Source organism: Eleutherodactylus coqui, chromosome 8, assembly GCF_035609145.1.
Source record: "Eleutherodactylus coqui strain aEleCoq1 chromosome 8, aEleCoq1.hap1, whole genome shotgun sequence".
In the NCBI taxonomy this organism is placed as follows: domain Eukaryota; kingdom Metazoa; phylum Chordata; class Amphibia; order Anura; family Eleutherodactylidae; genus Eleutherodactylus; species Eleutherodactylus coqui.
The window spans coordinates 14138405-14160902 of NC_089844.1; the positions used below are offsets into that span (position 1 = coordinate 14138405).

General features: G+C 38.8%; 1 protein-coding gene across 4 annotated transcripts in view; it reads right to left on the bottom strand.

Moving 5' to 3' along the window:
* The window catches only part of ZEB2 (zinc finger E-box binding homeobox 2), a 162145-nt gene extending 142343 nt beyond the window's left edge, over positions 1-19802 (bottom strand). Inside the window, exons 1-3 of one of the 4 annotated variants that reach the window (XM_066575180.1) lie at positions 19398-19802; positions 17690-17822; positions 4399-4494 (exon numbers count right to left, since the gene is read on the bottom strand). In XM_066575180.1, coding sequence (XP_066431277.1) covers positions 4399-4494; positions 17690-17759 — 166 coding nt within the window. In that variant the 5' untranslated portion in view covers positions 17760-17822; positions 19398-19802. Of the gene's footprint in view, positions 1-4398; positions 4495-17689; positions 18249-19397 lie in introns of those variants that run through there. The other 3 variants (XM_066575182.1, XM_066575179.1, XM_066575181.1) reach the window with 3 other exon arrangements.
* Positions 19803-22498: the final 2696 nt, after the last annotated feature.

Here is a 22498-nt window from a genome sequence, read left to right on the forward strand (position 1 = left end):
CTCTTCCTTCAAGTAACCTCGGTGTCTTAAGATAAATAAATAACTACGGTGTTATGGCTTCTCAGAAAGGTTGTCTATTTATCTTCAAGGACCAGCCTCCTCAATCCCCCTCCCCACCCCGCCATTCAAAGAATTATTTGACTTCTCCCTGTAAGTACCTGTACATTAGTCCTTAACCGCACTCTTATAGATTATCAACCAGAGGAGCCCTTAGTCATTAATATGCTACAAATGCTAAGCAAATACAGGCAAAATACTCTTTCCTCAAATCAAAAATTTACCATTTTTAGTTGCTCTCTAAAAAAGCAAAACTTTAGTGGAAGACTAGACTCTGCTGTTGGATCAGGAATATTTGCCTCCAAATCAACAAATGTAACCTCACACTTTGGAACCAGTCTGGTCTACTGGGAAGTTGTTGATGGTGTTGAATTTTTTTGGAAGTCAATGGTGGTACTGCACTTTTTTGGAAGCCAGAAGTTGTATTCGACCTTCTCGGAAACCAATAATAATACTAAAAATGTCTAGAAATCGATGACGGTACTGGACCTTTTTCCAAGGCTCTGATGGGCCCAGGCCTCTTTTTGGAATCCTGCATTTTTTTAATGAATAATACTAAAACTTCTTAAAAAGCCAATTATGATTTTAGACGTTTTTTTAAAAATGAATGATGGTGCTTGACCGATTTTGGAAAACAATGGAGATGCTAAAACTTTTTTTCTTTAACTAATGAAGATTTTTGGAAGCCAATGAAAGCCATGGGCCTTTTTTTTGGATGCCAGTAACTGCATTGGACCTTCTTGAAAATCCATAGTAATACTAAAGATTTCTGGAAATCCGTGATGTTACTGGACCTTTTTTTTGGAAGCCAGCTATGGTACTAGACTTTTTTGGAAACCAGTAATAGTACCAAAACTTTTTAGAAATTAATGATGATTTTGGTCCTTTTCCAAAGCTAATGATTTTGCCTGACCTACTTGGAGAACCAATAGAAGTGACAGAACTTTTTTAAGCGAATGATTATTTTAGTAGCCAATGATGGTATTGCACCTTTTTGGGAAAGCAATGATGGTGCTGGACCTTCTTCTAAATTAATAATAGTGCTAAAAACTTCTGGAAATCAGTATTGGTACTGGACCTTTCAGGGAGGCAATGATGGACCTGGACCTTTTTTTTGGAAGCCAGCAATGGTACTAGACTTTTTTTTGAAATCTGTAATAATAGTAAAACTTTTTAGAAGCTTATGATGATTTTGGACCATTTTAAAAGCTAGTGATGAAGCTTGACTTATTCTGGAAACCAACGGAAATGTTATAACATTTTTTTAAAACTAATGATGACTTGTGGAAGGTAATGGTGTTGCTCGACTACTTTGTAAGCCCAGGATGGTGCTGTAACGTTTTTGAAAGCTAATGATGGTATTGGATGTTTTTGGAAATCAAATATAATCCTAAAAGTTTCTGGAAGCCAATGATGGGTACTTGACCTTTTTGTGAATCAATGATGAAACTGAACTTTTTTTTTAAATTAATGATGGCTTTGAACCTTTTTTGAAAGTCAGTATTGGTACTGGACCTTCTTGGCAGCCAATATTAATACTAAAACTTCAGGAAAACGAAGAAGGCACTGTTCCTTCGTGGAATGTGGAATGATGGTATTGGATCTTTTTGAAAACCAAATATAATGGCAAAACTTTCCGTTGACTAATGATGATCTTTGATCTTTTTGGAAATCAATGATGAAACTGGACTTTTTTGGATACTAATGATGTGCTGGACCTTTTTGAAATGTAAAAGTGGTACTGTACCTTTATTGCAAGCCTAAACCTTTTTGGAAACTAATGGTGGCATTAAATCTTTTAGGAAGCCCATGAGAGTACGGGGCCATTTTTGGAATCTGCTGCAGGTTATCAATCTAAAATCTGACCAATAAATGCACTCGATACTTATGATGTCATCAAGCCTTGTAGCAGTAAATAAGAATATGTCAAATTTAAATTTCTCTAGCAGCTCTGCCCAACATATTGATGAGGCAGATGAGATTAGATCGCCGTGAGACATGGCATTGCTTACAATATGAAGCAATGTCCAGTTGTGCCACACGACCAACCTGCTGACTTAAACAAATTTTTATGGCCAAGCCAAGAACACAATATTAATGCTTCGCCTCGTTTATTACCTCTGCTACACTGTCAGTCTTGATTTTTTTTTTAAAACCCTGAGATCAGTAAATGCTTATGCACAAATGAATGACACAACAAGCAAATGAATGATGTCATACAGAGATGCCATGCAGTGATGTCACACAAACATTTTCCACTCTGATGATGAAGATGGTTAAAAAAAAAAACACTGTATGCCATATATCAGGTATAATTAGTACCAAATGAATGGATGTAAAACAGAACATTTCTTCACTAATACATAAACTCACAGAGACAGAAAATCAATGCATGGACGATATTCACGGTCAGAAAGAGGTCGCAGAAAGCAATTAATGAAAATATATCCCCAGAATAGAGAACTTGTAAAAATGAACTTTTTATATACATAGACCTCGATGCAAATAATTACAAATTTTTTAGAAAAATTTATTTCCGCCCCTGTCAAAGTGTGAGACCATTTCATACCATATAATGAACGTTTAATGAACGTGGCTGCTACATTTATAAGAATTTGGCTAGTCTATGACCTTGGAGCGTACCCTTCCCTCATATCTATATCGGTTTCCCACAGTGAGAACTGACCATTTGGGTGTTAGAGCAGAGCCCGAGGACCCATGACCTGGAAGGGACTTGTAGCCCCATGAATCAGACTCCTAACATTTTGGTGCATGGTCTGAAAAAGCATTAAAACAAAAAGGCATTGTGTTAGCCTGGCTCGAGTGTATGACTACTAGTAAGGGGCCGATGACCGTTATTACTGAGGACTCAGAGCCTCACGAAGAAGTTTTTTCTAAATAATTAGCTTTCCGGATTTCTCCTCTACTCTAAGTCTACATTAAGTATTATTTGAGAGGTAGATTTGTAGGCGGATCGTATTGCCGGCTCCTTGGGGGCCGGAACTAATTTGCATATAAAAATATTAATTTTGTACAGCGCTGCACAGTTTGTTGGTGCCTTGAAAGGACTAATTACAGCCACATGAAGCCATTGGCAACAGTTTTTGAGCACAAATTGTATCCATGGTATTGGGCCCACATATAATACGTGCCACGGGGCGTTTTTTATAAGGGAGGAGAACCTAGGTCGTCTCAATTTAGACTCAGAATGTGTGGAATTATTTTCAAATTACCTCAATATTTTGCAAACATCTTCACCTGCATGCTGGGAATGCCAAGGAGGGGCAGAGTGTCGGTTGTGCATTTTTTACTTCCCATCCTCTGCTGAATTCATTTATAAATTACCTCATCACTGACTGAAATTAACACTGATTCTTACAGGCAATTTCTCAATTTCCAATGCTAATTACATTTTTTTTACTTTTAAATTCCGTACCACCTGTTTTGGGCAAGACATCTTAGGCAGCGAGACCACATTTAATCACAATTTTAATTAACCACCCCGTAGATGTGGAAAAGAAGCAATTATAATGTAGATGAATGATGATTTTTTTTTTTTTGCATCGGATTGTTTTGTTTCCCTGCATGTTGATTGTTGAACAGAACACAAATACAGTAACTGCGCTTTTTTTTTCCTATCATTGTAATTTTATAATTGTTTTTGAAATTTTTTTTTTTAAATAAATTAGTTGGAGAATAAGTTACATCATCTGCTTACAAATATACGAGTCTCACCACCAATTACCAGAAAAGAGGCTTTTCTTAGTCGTTAAGCCCGTGATCTAGATTCATGGTTTTTGATGATCGTATTTGCTTATTCCAAAAAAATTCTATCCCAACTTTTTTTTTTTCATTGTATCGCTTTGATTTTATACGGAATTGAAAAAAAATGATGTTTGAAGTATGACATAAAATGCTGTAGAGGACTCGGAACAGCAGAAATTATTACAAACATATGGGGCCAATACACTTGTATGCTGTTCTATGGGCCGGCCCCCATTCATGAGTTATGGTATGTAATGATCTCACAGCTTGCATCGAGGGGTTTTATCATTGATACTGGCTGGTCTTTCCTTGGAAGAGAAATGCAAAAAAAAAAAATTCCCTTCTTGCTACAGAGACGGTTAAAAATCGCAGTGCATGTATTTATAGATTGGGAGACAGATACTGACATGATCCAACAATTAATGCTTCCTTGGGGATGTCAATCTCTTAGCTCTAATTACAAAAAGATTTAAAACAGTTATGATAACCAAGGCAAACATTTAAAAAGACATGTCATAACAGAAGGCGATTGTGCATAAGAAATCGAGACAACAGTACACCAGGAAAAAGACCTACTATTGCGGGAGTCTTTCCTCCTACAAATATTTGGGTGTCGCTCTGGTAGAAGGGATAGGTCCTGCTCATCTCTGTCAATGTGTAATATAAGTCCTCCTTTTTTAAGCAAGGGAAAAAAACAAGGAATGATTCAAACAGCCGAACATTAGTCAAACACACACCCAACTACAAGCTAGATTACAACTACAGTAGCAATATGGAGAAAGTTGGCCGATAGGGAAGTCCTAGGGTAGTATCCCGAAGAAGTCGATTCAGGTAACTAACCAAAAGCCATAACGGTGTATCAGCCACTCATATAGATGGTATTGAGTAATATTATATTGCATACAGCATAATAAAAGCATAATAACAAAAACTATCTTCCGTTAGATCATCCAAATGTTACTACAAAGGTCTTAAAGTATGAGAAGTAGATCAGTAAAAAGTCTCGTTTGGCCCCATTACCTGCATCCTATCGCTACCATGTTATCACTTAGAGGGTTCATCTTTACCCTTCCCCAGTTGAACTTGATGGACATATGTCTTTTTTCAACTTGACTAATTATGTAACAGGACCGATCTCAAGCCAAGGAGAGGGAGGACAGGCGACACTGTTTTATGTTAACTCTCCAAGATGTGCAGAGGATGCTCCACATCTGTCTTTGTAGACCTCCTCTGCTAATGGGGTCTGTAGGTTAAAACAGTGGAAGGGGTCGAACATTTGTACTACTTTGAGAAGAAAAAGAACAACCCACAAATAATTATGACAGTGTCAAGGAAAAAAAGGAATCTGCTAGAGCGTCGAGCGGCAGGCTTGGGCATCCAAGTACCATGTGGCTCTTGTCATGATCTTTGACTATTTCCGCTTGGTGGTATGGAACTAATTGTAGCTTTTAGGAGTCATTGGCAGGTGGATTCTATATCCCTTATAGGACAAAGAAGCTACAATTGGGGGTAGGTATGTTGCACCATATGTAAGATCGGTCAGGTGGCACTACAGTCAACATTTTTTTGGATTAGCTGTATTTAATACATAATACAATGCAAGCACAACTGGAGAACCAAAGACATCTGATCATGACAGCATAGTCATTTAGTCAAATGTGAAACCAAAACATGGACCCCCAACCCCCAAATCCCCAAAAACTACGGCGCCATTTAAAGGGTTCTTTAAGAGTAAAACCGAAAACGTTTAACAGAATCATGTGAGTCAAGAAATAACTAAAAGCCATTCAGAGCGCGGATTGATCTGGTATAGTGGTGAAATAATTACATCCGAGCGCTCGGTGCCAACTTTCCCAACACAATCCCTACACATCATTCCCACGTAGCTTCTTATTCATGTGTTTGCATTTATTTGTAAATCATCTTTTCCGGGCTAGAATGCAATTTCGAATTATTCTTGTCATTTTTTAAAAAGTCTAAGCGATTCTTAACGCCTGCAAATAGACCGAACCTTTTTTTTTGTAGGAGCTTATAAGCAAATCCACTGTAGAAATAATCACTTCGAACAAATGATCAAAGCAAAATAATCTTTCCTCTCTCCTAATAAGACTTTTTCTCGAAAAAAAAAAAAAATCCCCCCATTTTAAAATGGATAACCGCTCGGAGGCAAGTTGCAATCTATGTTTCCAAAGTTATTGTTTTATTGTTTTGTTCTATGGAAATGAGAAACGAGGATCCGACATTTGCGTTCTCTATCTTAAGACTCCAGAATAAAAGTTTCTACGTGGAGTATGAAAACTCATTGTTCTGACCTGAAGTTTTAATATTAAGGCATAAACAGAGCATTAAATCAGGGAAGACTGTGACAAGTCCAATGTGCACGAGGATGGTGCCAGCACGCCATCTCCATCCCTTTGTTCAAAGCTTAACAAAAATGTGCCGTCACACCATTTAAACTCAACAGGGCCTGTCGAATGGGTATCAACAGATCAGCCAATGCCTGTCACACACAGGGCTAAAAAACTGTTTGAAAGCAAAGCTTACGTCTGCTACGTCTCCCGGAGAAGAAGTAACAGAGACTTATTAATCAGGCTAATACCGAAAGAAACAGGAAAACAAAAAATAGATAATTTTTGACCGAAAATTGAGAAACTCTTACAATTACAATAAAGTATTTTAACATTTTTTTTTTTTTTTTTTTTTATTTCTGTCCTGATCTTTTAAGGCCAAAACACTTCTATGTGCTTCAAGAGAGAAAATAAATTGTAGGACTCCTTTTTTTTTTCCCTTCTCCGCTGTGAGTTTCAGGATATCATTGAACAAACAATAATGTAAACCGTGCAACTATTCAAGGAAGTGTTTATTTTATTCTGGTTTAATTAACTTTACCGAGCTTTTTGTTTTCTTTTCTGACAAAGAAAGGACATTCCCCCCCCCCCCCCCCACACCACCACCATCCACCAAAAAGATTAACAATCCTCTAGAAGGGTTTGTTATAATTCTCCAGAAAGTTAAAGAAACTTTTTAAAGGCCGAGGTTGAATTGAAATAACTTTTTGGGTTACATTTTTTTTTTTTTTTGTTTTGTTTGATTTTTTTTTGATTTCTGACAAGTTGTCATGGGCTGTGAAGCTCATGGGAGGGCCCTGAAACTTGGCTCCACTCTATTTTCGACCAATCAAAAATATTTGAAAGGAAAGATAGAGTTGGCCAAGAACTTCACAAAAATAAAAAAAAAAATGGATATTTTCTTCCTAGCCCAGAAATTCATTGTCAGTCACTGAACTCATAACGGAATCCGACAACATATTAAAGACCAATGAGAGCTTCTGAGACTTCAGCCGATACTTTGCCTGCACTCTGAGAGTTTCCCCAGTCCCAATTTCACTCTAATGCTGTCAGTTTATTGCTTATATTTCAGCTGTCTCACTCCTTAGTCCCTATCCTGTCAGTTTCTGGGCTGCCAATTTCAACTTGAAGCTTGACTGGGCTGATCGGATGCAAATACCTCGAGGGAAAACCCAGAAACTCATGAACAGTTATGTCAAGTCGATTTTGCACCATCGGGAAAAGGTAACCTCTGCGAGACAAAAACCAACAAGGTTAAAGAGACAGGGGTTTTCACGTGTAATATCACTGCTCTACATCTTGTTCACTGTCTCCCATCCCTCGGAAATTGGAACTGTCAGAATTACTCCTAATTGCAGATGCAAAAACTGCCATTCGAAAAAAAAAAAAAAAAGAAAACAAGAGGCAGAACAGGCGTTAAAAGTATCAAGCTAATTACTTTAATTACTAAGAAATTCGGCTTTTTTTAAATACATTTTTTTAACTATTGAAATTTTTTGGCTTTTCATTTTTAAAGACTTTTTGTTTTTTCTTTTGTGATTTTGACAGATATCTACTGGAACAAATCTCATATGTAATGGAAATATACTCTGTCAGCTGTAAAGAGACCTTGACAGTTTGCCTATGGACTAATAACTGACTTTCAAATGACTGCACATATGGCACAAAGATAAACAAAAACTCCACAAATACACGAAATAAACTGGTTACATAGTTACAACATTTTAGAGGGTTGGAAATGGTTCTCCCTTTTTGAGCCGGCTGAAGTTTGCTGTTGACTTTTCGACTGGACGTTGCATAGAAAATCTACGGCGTAAATGTCTACAGAGACATGGGAATATTTTTGAAAGACAGAACGAATAACAGATCGGCTCCAGAACATGGCTGAGATACTACTTGGTATCATTACCTCTTGTCTTGTCTACAGAAATGAAGCCTAATTGGAACATCGCTGTATTTATAGAAGAAAAGGCAAAAACAAAGAAAAAAAAAAATCTTATAAAATATGAATTTTTAAGTCATTTGGAATTTTGAGCTGCTGATGAGTAAGATGGGAAAATGAATCCTCTCAGTGGTTGCGCTCATTTACTGGATCGCCTCATTTTGGGGGAAGGGGGGTAATTAGGAGACCTTTTTGGAAGGTGACTGTTTTGAAATTGTTAATATTTTTAGCCCTTTTTTGGTACCTGTTACTGTATAGAAATGATGATAGGAAGTATTAATATTGGACTTCAGCGTTCAATCGTCAATAGCCGAGCCGCTCGGCATTACCTAAGATATACAATCATAAAAACTAAATTACGGGAGAAGCTCAGGGCTTCCATATTATTCTGTCTCACAAGTCATTGAGTCATTTCTACATAGGGCTGCAGAAAACATGAAATAACCAAGTCAGCTCTGCTACGTTGGTATCTATAGTCGCTCTACAGGGTTTAGTGCCAGTTTTTTCTTTAATTTCTGGCCATGCTGGATTCAAAAAAATGAAAGACTGACAGACGTTGTCAAAAAATGATCAACAGATGAAGGTCCTGCGCCTTTCTCCTCAGCCGCCAGCAGTGATATAACACTTCATATGATTATGAACGTGTGACATGTACTGCATGGGCTCTATAAATTGCTATAGGTGACGACCTACAGATTCTGAACGCAGTCGATGCGACTTATTTAATGCACAAGATGCCGACTTATCCCACCGCCCTCCTTAGTAGAAGAGACTTTGTTTGACATTGAGTTTCGTTCCTTACTCGTTCTAACCTTGAGGTTCTTCTGTCTTCCTCAATCTGCACCTTTTACCTTCTGGTGAAACCTGCGTATTTCCCTTTTCTTTAGAAAGCTCTGATGCCATTTGCTATTTTCCTCTACATCTCCTTATAGTAGTGTCCTCCACCTGACCCTTGTATGCAATGGGCACGTATAACTTTATACAAGCACTCCCCAACTTATAGAAGGCCCAGCTCTTCAAGTAGCCTTCAAAACAAAATCATTTTCTTATTCTTCAAATCCCTGGCAGGGTGAGTGTAATCTGAGGGCATCTTGGCCCACCCCTGGAGTAGTTGTGATAGTATGGACCTCCAAGGAAGAGGATTAATCATTCACATAGGTTCTTCTGCTGCAGAGCATCTTGGGAAATATATAGATTGGCCACTAAATTGAGATGTTTTTTGAATTTATTTCTTTTCGACGCACAGCTTAGGTCATTGGATTGTCAAGAAGTAGAACAATAGGGCACTAATAGGGGTTTCAGCTTTGTCCTATCAACTTTTGGTCCACCTGTGCAATTTAAGCTGCTCAGTCTTTCCCACATGGACCTGATAGGGTAAATCATCGATGCTTCTGCCTAACAGGGCAGTAATCGGGTTTTCAGCTTTGTCCTATCAACCTGTGGTCCACCTGGACAGTTTAACCTGATCCGTTATTTGATTTCCACATCATCGCTGCTTCTGCCGCCCAATAACATGATTAGCCGCATTCTCAAATAAATGTAGTTTCATTTGAGTTTTTTTTCATTTCTGAAAGAATACATTATGCCTGATTGTTCATACGAATAACATAACACTTCATTATTGGATGCTTTGACAGATGGCATTTCTGCCAACCAGACAGCCCGTGCCAGCTTGCACGGTACTTCTGCCACCCTGGGACTTTATAACGAAGGCACCCAGGAATGACTATTATGTCTGAGCAAATGCATATAAGAGTACATTACCTGGCAAGGCTAATGCGAACGGTTAACGACGCCACGGCTCCAACAGCGGTGGATGAAGAGGACCTCGTTATATATGTCTGTATGTGGTAAATTATTATTGTACTGCATCTTCTTTTCCCTTTATTTACCATCTCTGAAGATCAACCCACCCAGGGAGTAGCATAGAATCTCCAATTATGCACATAAGTGAAGAACGCTTGTTCCTAAGAGCTGACAATCTACAACCATTAGATCCATATCAGACACAAGACCTCAACTGTCAGCAGAACAGGGAGGGGGGGGCGGTTATAACTCCTCTAGAAATTTGCTGTATCACCTACAAGGGAAGTTGATCTACACGGCGCTGTCAAATCACCAGGAGGCTGTGACAAAGGGAACTGTCTGTGTACAAGGTGTAACAACACAACAGACACCTTTAATCCTGTCATGTCTCATACTCTGCACTTTCACACCTTGCTGGCTGCTCTGACAGCGACACTTGCAGTTCCCAACTAAATAAGGAAATTATCTTTAAACTCCAAAAAAAAAAAAAAACCAACACCTGTACACATATTTTAGTCCGCACTAGAACGTGGGATTCGATTTAACCGGATGGCAGATAGTAGCTGTACAACTAAGCCTATGCAATGCAGGCTAATAGAGATATAGTGATATGCCAATGAGACATTTTTGCAACATGTGACAAACTCAGCTCTGCTACCTCTCTATATATATTGCAATAATGCATGCACCGCAGTCTACATGTGTTACATCTCTGTACAGCGAAAGGAGAGGGAAATGTGTTATTTTGACATATCTGATGACAGACAGCAGCGAGTGAAATTGGTTAGCCCAGAAAAGAGAGGAACGGGAAGAAGGGGGCGAGGAGGGGGTCCCTCACCCTGTGGGGCGCACAGGCCTCTCCAGCAACACAGGGGGTGACACAACTGGTGTTAGGAGGATTCTATCAGGGATCTCTTTTTCTTCTCTCTCTGGCATGTAAATTCTTTGGGAACAATCATGTCTAGAGATCTTGAAAGAAAACTCAATAAAACAGATCTTATCTGCTGAGTGAAAGTACTTAATTCAGAAGGAGTTAAGCAGTTTTTCAGCATCGCTCTGTAGGTTAATATCACAGCTGCCCAGTAAAACCTCATTTAACAAAAGGCTCCCTTTGCAAACAGAATCCTGAACCCCCTCCCCAAGTGTCCAAAGGTGTTTACTGAAGTAAATCTGTCTAAATCCTTCATTGCTGGGGTCATGGGGAAAGCAGAGAGGGGGGCTGAAGGTGTAGGGATAATCCCTTTTTGTACCAATGTTCCTGAACCGTCTGGGAACAAAATCACAAATCTGTGTCACATGTTTCTTTAAAACTTGTAACATCTCGCTTTTTTCTAAGATTTTTTTTATTTTTTTTTTAAGAACACCAAAGATGTACTTGAAAGTAAGATGAGAGGAACTACCTTCACTGCAGTGCATTACACTATGTATAGGGGGCTACAGATAGCTCACTGCCAGGCATCATCAACGGGGAATGCTCCAAAATAAAAGATATTATAATAATAATACAATGTAGCAAAATGTAAGAGATGCCCCCCCCCCCCCCCCCCCCCTTACTGCTATATATCAAATTACAATGAAAGGCTGCATCATGTAATCTGGATGAAACTCACTCAAAATTCTGTTACATCATTAAGAAATGCAATTATTACTTTATTTTTGGAAGGAATTTAAATACTTGAATTGTTTTGTTTTGGCTTTTTTTTGCTATGTTTTTGTTACTGGACTCATTTAGGTCCTGCAGGCCGGAGATGAATGAATCAAGGATGGATATTTCATGCTCATTATCTTCCTAAAATGCTCACACCCTTTCACTTCAGTACTAAGCAGCTTATTCTCCAATCACTATCATAATTGTAAAAAATATTCTGCATGGACAGACTTACCATTAGTATTCTTTTTCTAAAAAAAAAAAAAAATTCCAAAATGTACTTTTTCGACTTTTTTTTACAGAATTAAATAATTTTTTATTTTATTTTATTTTCTTCAGATGTATTAGTGATTCTATATGTATAAATAGTCCTGACTTGTGTTATAAAATACTAATCAGAATTACAGTTAGAGGACGATAAAACCGATTCTCCAGTTTGGGAATTTGTAGCGATTCGTCTCTGGAGATGATGATTTTCCGATGGTTTGCTCATCTCTAATGACAATAATAAGAGTAATAATAATAGTTACTACTACTACTACGACTACTCCCAGACAGATGGATTCCAGTCTGGCTGGACTGTGTGTATACACCTGACTTGTTCTAAAGAGAATATGATCCGTCTGCAACACTTTTTACCTCAAGTGCCAAAGTAAAGGCCATGAATAGTACCCTGTGGTAACACTATCTGCTGTCAGTAAGGCCTGAGCTGGGGCTATATAAGGCCTGTAACTAGGGAAAGCCCAACAAACAACCACAAACACCTAAGTTATTTCTCTCAGACTACACCCTTTGCTTCCCCCCCTCATCTCACTCTTTTTTTTCCCTCTTCTTTTCATCTTGGCTTTCTGTTGCAGAATGCAAATGTTCTCTGCCGGCGGTGAAAGGGCTGAATTGTGATTAAGAAGAAGAAGAGTTCCTTTCTTTGTTCATCCCTCAGGGGATGTTTACTGGGAGAGACACAGCGGATCAGATATGAAAGGCATTCAGGTCAGCATTGATGTGAACGAAAGTGAAATCATACCTAAGGCATCCACAGGACTGTAGTGTCAGGGGTTCACTTAACGGTACATGTGCACTGAGCGCAGTGTGTGGATGGAAGTGCATGTCCATGTGTGACTGGGAGCGCCTAGTGTGCACTATTGTGCTGCAACTTCACATCCTTAGGAAAAAATCCTCAGTGTCCATACCGCTCCCCAGAGTGTTCACATCATATGTATAATATATAGAAATCCATCTGGGCGCCATGTAATGGTGTCATCTCCACTTACTCCATCAGTGCAGTATGGACAGAATTTTATATGGGAATGCCCCTTGCTGGCCTGTAGCACTCACTGCACATTCCAAGCTTGTAAGATAGATAGATAGAAAGAAAGAACGTTTGAGATATATATATATATATATATATATATATATATATATATACACATTATATTGGATTAAAGAATATACATCTATGCATTGAGTGAATTAATATCATTATCCTTAAAAATAAAAGGTTTTGCAGCTTTCTTAAGCTCTCTAAGTGTCTGGTTTTCTCCCAAACTTCCTATTAATGCACCTATGAGGTATTCCGACTTTGATTAATTCTCTCTCTCTGTGTTTGTGTGTATATATATATATATATATATATATATATATATATATATATATATATACGCGTTTACACATTACACTTTCACTACACACACACACATATATATATATATATATATATATATATATGCGCACACACACACACACACACACATATATATATATATATGTTTACACGCTACACATTCTATACATATATATACACACACTGAACACTTTCACCACTTAAAGCACAAGAATTCATCATCTTCCCAAGGATGTCCTTCTCTTATTCACAGAATTAAAGCACACATACTAAAAGTGTTGCACAGCTATAGACTCCTCATCAACCTACACCGAGTAATCAATTAATTAATTAGCTGGGGTATTTCTTTACTGTTTGCTCTGCTTTAATAAAAAAAAAAGCCCCCTTTTTCATTTAATAAAAAAAAATCCAAGCAATGAGGCAAGGTGTCTGCCTGGGCTATTCAATCTATTGCACCCTTGTGGGAATGTGGAGCTGAATAGTACAGTGGGCATCCTGCGCCATTGTCCTTATAAACATGTAAATGAGCGACATTAGGAAAAGACAATCAATTGTCTGTAGTCACTGTGAACCTGCAATCCCTTTCTGTGTGACAGGCACAAAATACCGGGTACCTTGGGAAGCCAAGGAGCATAGAAAAGGGGACAAAGACTTGGAAAATGCACCTTAAAAGCTTTGAATGGCACAAATGTCAAAGAAAACAGTTATATAAGGGCTGTATTCCCTGCCATGGATGTGAATGCACCACTGTTCTTAAGCTTCCCACCTTAAGGGTCAATGCACAATTCTCCACTAAATGCCCCTGTGTCATAATGGTATTATTCCTAATGACCTGTAAGCTTTGCTATGCACACACACATACACTATATATATATATAGTACACCATATATATATATATATATATATATAAACTGTGTGTGTAATATTGTGCTGTTATGCTGCATCACCAGCTGATACAATAATAACACTAATTATAAATGCATATAAATAATAATGCAAATAAAACAACTATTTTTGTGTATTTTAGCAACTACAAATCCTTCAGTTCAGCCCTCACATCCATTATAATCCCCAAAACTCATCAGCCCACTTACTGATTCCAGTACAAAAATTAAAAAAAAAACTATGCAAAAATATCTTTTATTTTTAACTTCCTTTCCAGCAGAAATTCCAATTATAATGAATGAATAAATAATGCTAAACAGCTCTCACTAAAAGCTGTATTATTATTTTTACAGCTTTAATAAAAATTGTTCAGATCAAGCTAAAAACGTTGTGCCCGTTTCATTTAATATATATACTTTTTTTTTATTCATTTGTTAACTGCATCTCCAAAAAAACGTGGCCTTGTAGTCAAAAACATCCCAGGACTGAAGAGAGATGAAAGCCTCTAAAGTGATCGATGGAACATAGTATTGAATGACTACCTCTCTCCCCCCACCCCCTTTACATCCATTATAATATCACTTTTTAGAATATTTGTTTATCTTTTGTTATTTTAGTATAATTTAATAATAAATCTAATTATAAAAATATAAATAAGCAAATGCGGAAAAACATCCACATAGGATGCGTCTAATAGTGAAGCTTTGGGTACAAGACATAGGAGGAAGGAATTCAGTGCGAGTTTATCCTCCATTCTCAGGCGGAAGAATAATTTCCGTATTTAATACATAGAATGATTCTAAATACAACGAAAAAGAGCAGGAGCTTTATATAAAGAAGAGCAAATGGTGTAAAAATGGAAAAGGGGAATAACATAAAAAAGCACAGCACACAACACAAGGATGATGATGATAACACTGGGTGACACAAGACAGGCAAAAAGTTTCCTCTTCCCCAGAGCGTCCCCCCCTTCCTGACAACACACTGGGCTCATTATCTGTACAGGGGGCTCTGGAATCTTAGCAGATTTTTTTTTAAGGAAAAGTTACAAAGAAGTAGCAGTCAGGAGACTGGGGGTCATCTGACAAAAGTGTGAAACTTACAAGAAGCCTTGGAGTCTGAGTGTCCTCCTGACTTCTCTGGAGTTGGTGCAGGCAGCCGTGTGAGTCCTCCTCATCAATTAAGGTGGACTTGATCTTTTTTAATTAAACTTTCTAGTCTCCACCTTAAATATTTTTTCTATTTCACGATGCATTAGTATCAAATCTCCAATACTAGCAGCAGTCATTCAAGATACAAAACCCTTTTTATTTTGCTGTGTGCTTCATCGATCCATATACAGAGCCACCAAGTTCACAGTCTATTTATCACGTTAGGTGACTATCTATCTTTCAATTTATCTACCTATCTAGTTATATATCATCTTTTACTACATCATCATGTTGATAAAGGTTCAGATATTCTTAAAAATTCCAGTAGAGATAGACATAACTGAGCTTTACATTTCCTTTCAAGTCCCAGATACCCTGATCACCATTTATGCAATATAGCTACTTTGTAGCAAAAGTATCAGAACCAATGTATCACCTCGATTCATCATCTCTATGCAGGTAAATTCACTCCTTTTAGTACTTCATTCTCAAGTGTCAAAACTCCAATGCTACAAGCGAAAAAAAGTAAAACTTCATGCCACACATTTCCCCTCTCCTGCAGGTGTGTATTGAAGTCTTATGGCAGTGCATATTCTTATTCTAACTCCTTACACCTTGAGCTGAATTCCTTGTATTTACACAACATCTTTTCTTATTTTTAAGAGGAGAGGAAATTTGACCAATGATCAGAGAAAAAGATAAACCACAAAACATGTGATGCAGAGAGATGACACACACTACACCTATGAAGCATGACTGCAGCCAGCATAGCAGAGCTGGCAACTTTAATAATAGAAAACAGCATTACAAACTCTTCCTTCTTTTAGGAAGCAAATCCTTTGTTATGCAGTTATGATCAGCAGCAGATCTCTGCTAATGCCCCATATACACAGAGTGGATACAAAATCAATAACCGACATTTAATAAAATGGACTCAGGGAACAGAAGTGGGAAACATTACATGTAATTGTAGCCTGGGCTCAGTCATTCTGGAGTGAGATGGGAGGTCTTGGCTATAGAGGACCACCTTATGCATTGACAGACAAGCCTGAGCTAGTGGTCTGTGACTGGACAGGGGGCCTAGATTTCTAATTACTAACGATAAACAAATAGATCAAAGAACTGGAAGAAAGACTAAAGTTTTTTTTTTTCTTCTGTTATACCAGATTCCCTATCTCACCCCATACTGACCAAAGTAGGGTCTCAGATGTAAACTAGTACACCCCTCCGCAATAAAATCACCCACTAAAACTCTACTAGCGCCTGGCACAGCATAGCTTAATACAATATAAAGGACACAAGTTAAGAAGCCACCAACCATTCATTACAGCTCTTGTATTTAAAAAGTTACTTGAAGTTGGGGAAAAAGCGAAGAAATTATGGCAGCAGTTAGTGAACAAGGAAAAGTGCCTGAGAAATGGTCTTCTTAGGAGTAAACCCCCTGACCACCATAGCCAAAGCAATACCTATTAGCAGCTTGGGGTGGTGGGGGAAAGCAGGGGGCACAGCAGAGACAAATACATATCCTGTGCCTATCATTGTGCTGACTGGAAGAGGAAAGTTACATGCTAGAAAGAATTATCAGAGCAGCAGTGAAGACTGGTCTGGGCACCCCGGCTGCTCTGTGCTGGGCACCCCGGCTGCTCTGTGCAGGGCACCCCGGCCGCTCTGTGCTGGACTCTCTGCTGGGCACCCCGGCAGCTCTCTGCTGGGCACCCTGGCTGCTCTCTGCTGGGCACCCTGGCTGCTATGTGCTGGACTCTGTGCTGAACACCTTGGCTGTTCCGTACTGGGCACCCTGGCTGTTCTGTACTGGGCACCCTGGCTGCTCTGTGAAGCAGAACCCCCTTCATAGTGCAGCACCCCCTCCTCCCATACGCATGAAGGGTCTGGATGATTGTGACAAACAAGAAGCAAAATTGACAAAGCTGAGGAAACCGCTAATATCTCCCAGGGCAGGAGGGGAAGGAGACTAGGGAGGGAGATACATGCTTGTTTGCCTGCCTGGACCGGGGTGGCTAATGCATGCTGCTAGTTCTTTAGACCAGGGGAGGGGGCTTATAGTGCGCCCTGCATGGAGAGCAGCTGCTGGGGGAAGCCTTGTGCTGCTGAGCCCTGCAGAGCTGGAGAAGAAAGGGAATCGAGCACAGTGTGTCATTGCTGAGCTGCTTCCAGGAACCGTTATGTGAGAGAGACAGACTTTGTGAGCAGAAAGTTTCCAACATGCAAAGCAAAAAAGAAGCCCCCCAGCTCCCTGCCCTTCTCCACTCCCAGCCTGGATCAGGGGGGACCCACAGACCACACACACCCCAAGCTGAGACCCTTCTCTCACACTTAGAGGGGCGATGTGACTGCAAGAAGAGGAGCTCAAGACCTCACTCAACTCCTCAACTCTTTTACACAAAGACGCACAGCCCGGCAGCCTCTCAAGATACACGGGGAAGGGGGTCTCCAGCAGTCCTTACCGTTTTTCCTCCTTGGATTGGCTTGTTTTCGCCTCTTACACCTGGGGCCATCCGCCATCATCTGCTTCATTGATAACAGTGGATCAGAAGCTAGTTCTCATGGACTCGACTGTATATCAGCAGCACGCAGACTCTATCAACCAAACACAGCACAGTGTGGGCATTGGTAGATCCCATTTAAACACAGGGCGCCAAATAATGCCCTAAATCTCCCACAGACCCCTCTTTGGCTTCCTCCAGGGTCTCTCTCTCCCCTCTCGCCTTTGCAATGATCTCCTCTGCTGTTGTCTTAAGGGTTGCACCAGATAACACAAGAATTACATCTTGCAATCATGAGTCAAAGCTTCCCCCTGCATCCTCAGCCAGATCTTTGCACAACTTTGGGTGTTGAGTGTAATGGGATATACAGATCCTTGGATAGTAGTGACTGTAATTAAGCCTTGTGAACTCAGAGGCAGAGAGAGACACTGACACCCAGGCTGGAAGCTCCGACCACATGTACTGGCAGAAGTCTATGCAGAGAGTCCCCCCTGTGTGTAGCAGCCCGGCTGTAGGGTCCACATAGAATGTAAGTGGAAGGGGATTGCACCGTTATTCTGGAGGGTCTTATTTAGGGGGTGTAAACTTTTATGTGTAGTAAAAAAAAAAGTTACATTTTAAGATAGTATCTGTCAAAATGTCGGGGAGGGGGATAATGACAAGGGGGGTCCAGCTTTAAAAGGGGGGATTATGGAACAGATGTAACCCATAAGACAAGGACAATTAACTCTTTCTATGCAGAATGTTACCCAGATAACTTTAGTCAGGAGGCTTTGTGTAATGCTAGCACCTAGGCATGTTTTCACTTTGCCAGGACCAACATTTGCAAAGTGTCAATGAAGGTTCACTAATAATGTAGATTCCTACAGGCTGTATATAAACATAGACGTACACTCACTCACACTCATACCAGGAGGATGTGTGTAAAAGCAAACAAACAACAGCAAACACACTGCAACAAACTTCACATAAACATCAGCAAATATTATAAACCACATGACGGTCAGGTCTATGGAGAACAAAATCAACTTTACCTAGAAATGATTGCAAAATGTGAGATGCACCAAATACACCAAATCACACACACAGCTCCTCAAGTTTTGTATTAAAATAGTGTATATATATAAAAAAAGAAAATTAACAAAATAAAATCACACACCACATAGGATCATCTCCCCAAGTGTCTAGTTGTGTATAAAGAGCCTATAGAAAAATTGTAAAATGCACAAAATAAAATGCAACAATGTATCACAATGTAGATGCGGCTGTGACTCCAGCTGAGCAAGAAGATACAATCAACATAAAATAAAATACAGAAATGAAACTCGCTCAATTAACAGAAAAAAAAGCCCTGAGCAGAGTGAAGTGTTTCTGGGAAGAGTAAAGTCACAAGATGAACTAAAAACAGAATTTATGTAAATATTTCTCAGGGTGAAGTGATTAGAAAACTTTAAGGTGATAAATATGTTGCACTGAAATGCTATTTCTAAAAAATCTGAAAATAATATAGTTGTTTTTTTTCCCCAAAAAAATATTTGCACCCCCTATTACCTACACAAGCAGGTAGTATAACGCCAAATATGTTGTGGGGCTCCTGCTTCTTGCATTGGGTCTGGGGACATTTCTTAGTGTTGGGGTCCGTAAGAAAATAAATACATGAGGCACCTACCTTTACAGTCCTGCGGGCAGTTGGGTGGAGGTGCAGTGATGGAACATGAAGAAGTGTAGACCTGCTCTACAAGGAGGTAAGAATAATGACAGTTGCTCCTCTGGAAGATAGTGGAAGGCCAGGCAGTAAGGGGAGGTGAGGAGGAACCGCTATTCCTGCTGGGCAGGTTAGGACTGATCTCTTACTGCCACTTCAGGAAACACAAACCTGGGGACGGACTGACGTGTTACGCTTTTCCTAATGACATTTTTTTCTTGTTGGTGGAGGAGCCCCTGCTACTCACGCCACCTATCTTTATGGGGAGGGATAATTGAGCACCAAACGTGAGCATCATTTGCAAACGTGATCACTAAGTTTCTCCCTCTCTGGGAAAGGATCTGGGATAGATTATACCTTGAAGCCTCAGCAAAAGCTTAGGAGAAAAATTGAAATTCCACCTCCCTTATCCCCCCCCCCCCCAACACTTCTCTCTTCTCCCTTAACTCCCCCCCACCACCCCACCTCAACTCTCTCTCTCCTCCCCCCTGGTTTCTCCCCCCCCCCCCCCTCCCCAACCATCATCAAGTCCTTGCCATCATTATCTTCGTCACTAAATCCTAGTGGATACAAGACTGGAAACATTTTGCACCAATCATGCATCTTAGAACCCAAAGGAACTTCAACTTCCCAAGGCTGCAATGAAGACCCTCAGATATGGAAGACCCCTGCTGGTCTCTGCGCTTCATTGTGGATCCATCAGCTGATTGTGTCCATTATTTATCTCCTTCCTTTTTTGTTATTTATGTATCTTTGTCTTTTTTTTTAATTTTTTTTGAATGGTTCTAGTATACGTTTTCTGTTGTGAGCCGTTACATTGTTTATGCTTTTGGAATGAGGACTTGATACATAGTTGCAGCGGTTTTGTATGCATTTTTCCTTCCATTTTCAAGGTTTTTTTAGTGAGCAGGTTTAAGTTGGATCAGGGTTTTGGGAAGTTTTTCAAATGTTGAGGAATATGTGCAGGTTACATGTACTGATTGGTGGATGGGCTCAGTATGCAGATCTTTACATTGTTTTTAAACTGTATCCTTAATTGAATCATCAGTCAGAAGATTGTGATGTGACGTTGGGTTTCTTGAGCCAATCAGTTCCAAACACAGATATTCCCCACATCTGGAGTAGTCAGGATAGAGGAGCAATATTAACTAATTCAAGTCTGCATCCCAGGGGAGGACACTGAGCTTAAGTGTTTTAACCCGTGATCTGCTGTCTCCTCACATCCACTGAGCAGTTCAGCTGTAAAACTCCTGTGCATTCTGTTAATCTTCTCAACAGGAGGAGAAAAATAATGTGGTTATTTAGAATTGCAAGGAAATCGATTTTTTCTCTCTTATGCTTTGAATGATCAAGATTGTTTATTTCTATCTGAAGGAAATTATTTATCAGAGTGGAATAAAATGTAGTACAGAAAATAGAAGTTATTGTTATACTTGTGCAAATACCCCACATATCCACCAAATATCTAAATATCTACTCTGTACAGATATATATATATATATATATATATATATATATATATATATATATATATATATATATATTCACAAACACACATATGTGTGTATATACAAACTCACTATATTGTATCTTTGCCTATGATTAGTCTGTCTGAGTTATCTATACGTTTATGTGCTATCAATCTATGTTTCTATCTAATCTAATACATTTGATATCTGTCTATTTATCCGTGTATTGATATGCATTTCTCTGTTACCTGTTTATTATTCTTCAAAGAAATCTACATAACAATCTGTATATACCACTATACTACTAACTGCACATTACCTATGTATATGTAACTTTCAGACATAGATTAAATATCCACACATCTAGGGGTTAAGTAATCTGTCTTTACTATACATATATATATATATATATATATATATATATATATATATATATATATATATATATATATATATATATATATATATATATATCCTTAGTACAGTCAGATTTATATATATATATGTATATATGTGTATATATATATATATATATATATATATATTCATATATTCATCAGCGTTTCAGCGTTTTCTATAGTATCTTCAAGCCTACCTATCTCTTATGTATCTTCTGTCTATCTATCTGTCTTCTGTCTATCTATCTGTCTATCTATCTTCTATATATCCCATTTTATTATATTAATCTTTGTATCTATTTCTATAAATTTCAGTGAGTGCACTATAAAAGTTTCCAGGTTATGTAAGATGATTGATTGATATTTCATCCTTCATCACACGATTATTTTACTTTGACGTAATGATATGTTCAGAAGTCTTTTCTATGTAACTATAGCAGCATATATTGTCTGGACTTATACACTGCACCCCAGATGTACAGAATGTCCGGCTCTCTATTTGTCTCCTTCATCTCCCGCTAAATGAATGTCGGTTCTGCACTTATAGGGTGACTGCATCTAACCATCTACACCACTGATCTGCCACCTGTGCATCTCCAGCTATTTTAAAACTACAACTCCCAGTGTGCTCAGACAACCTCTAGATGAGGGTATATGCTAGGATCTGTAGTGCCATAACAGTTGGGAGTCGTAGTTTGCAAATCAGCACTTTTTAATGAACCATGAGGTGCAAACAGCAAGCCCTGTAAGAGGTAAAATAGAGGAAACTAGTGGATTTTTATACCCTCTTCCTATTTTTTGTCATTGTGTTAATTTGCTGCTTCTTACTCCGTGATGACACAGCGACACAACCGTGAGAAGTGCTCATATATATATATATATATATATATATATATATATATATATATATATATACACACACACACACTGGAAACATGGAGAAAAGGTGCGTAGGAACCTCAGGTGTGCTCACTGCAACAATGTGAAGTATACAGGTAATCATACAGCTAAGATACAAATGCAAGCAGGGGACTGGGCAGAAGGCAGCTTTCTGATGTGAATGGAAGCCTAGCAAACATTTTATCAACTTAGAATTTTGATTGCACTATCTATTCACAATAATTATCTACTATCTATCTATCTATCTATCTATCTATCTATCTATCTATCTATCCATATCTATCTATCTATCTATCTA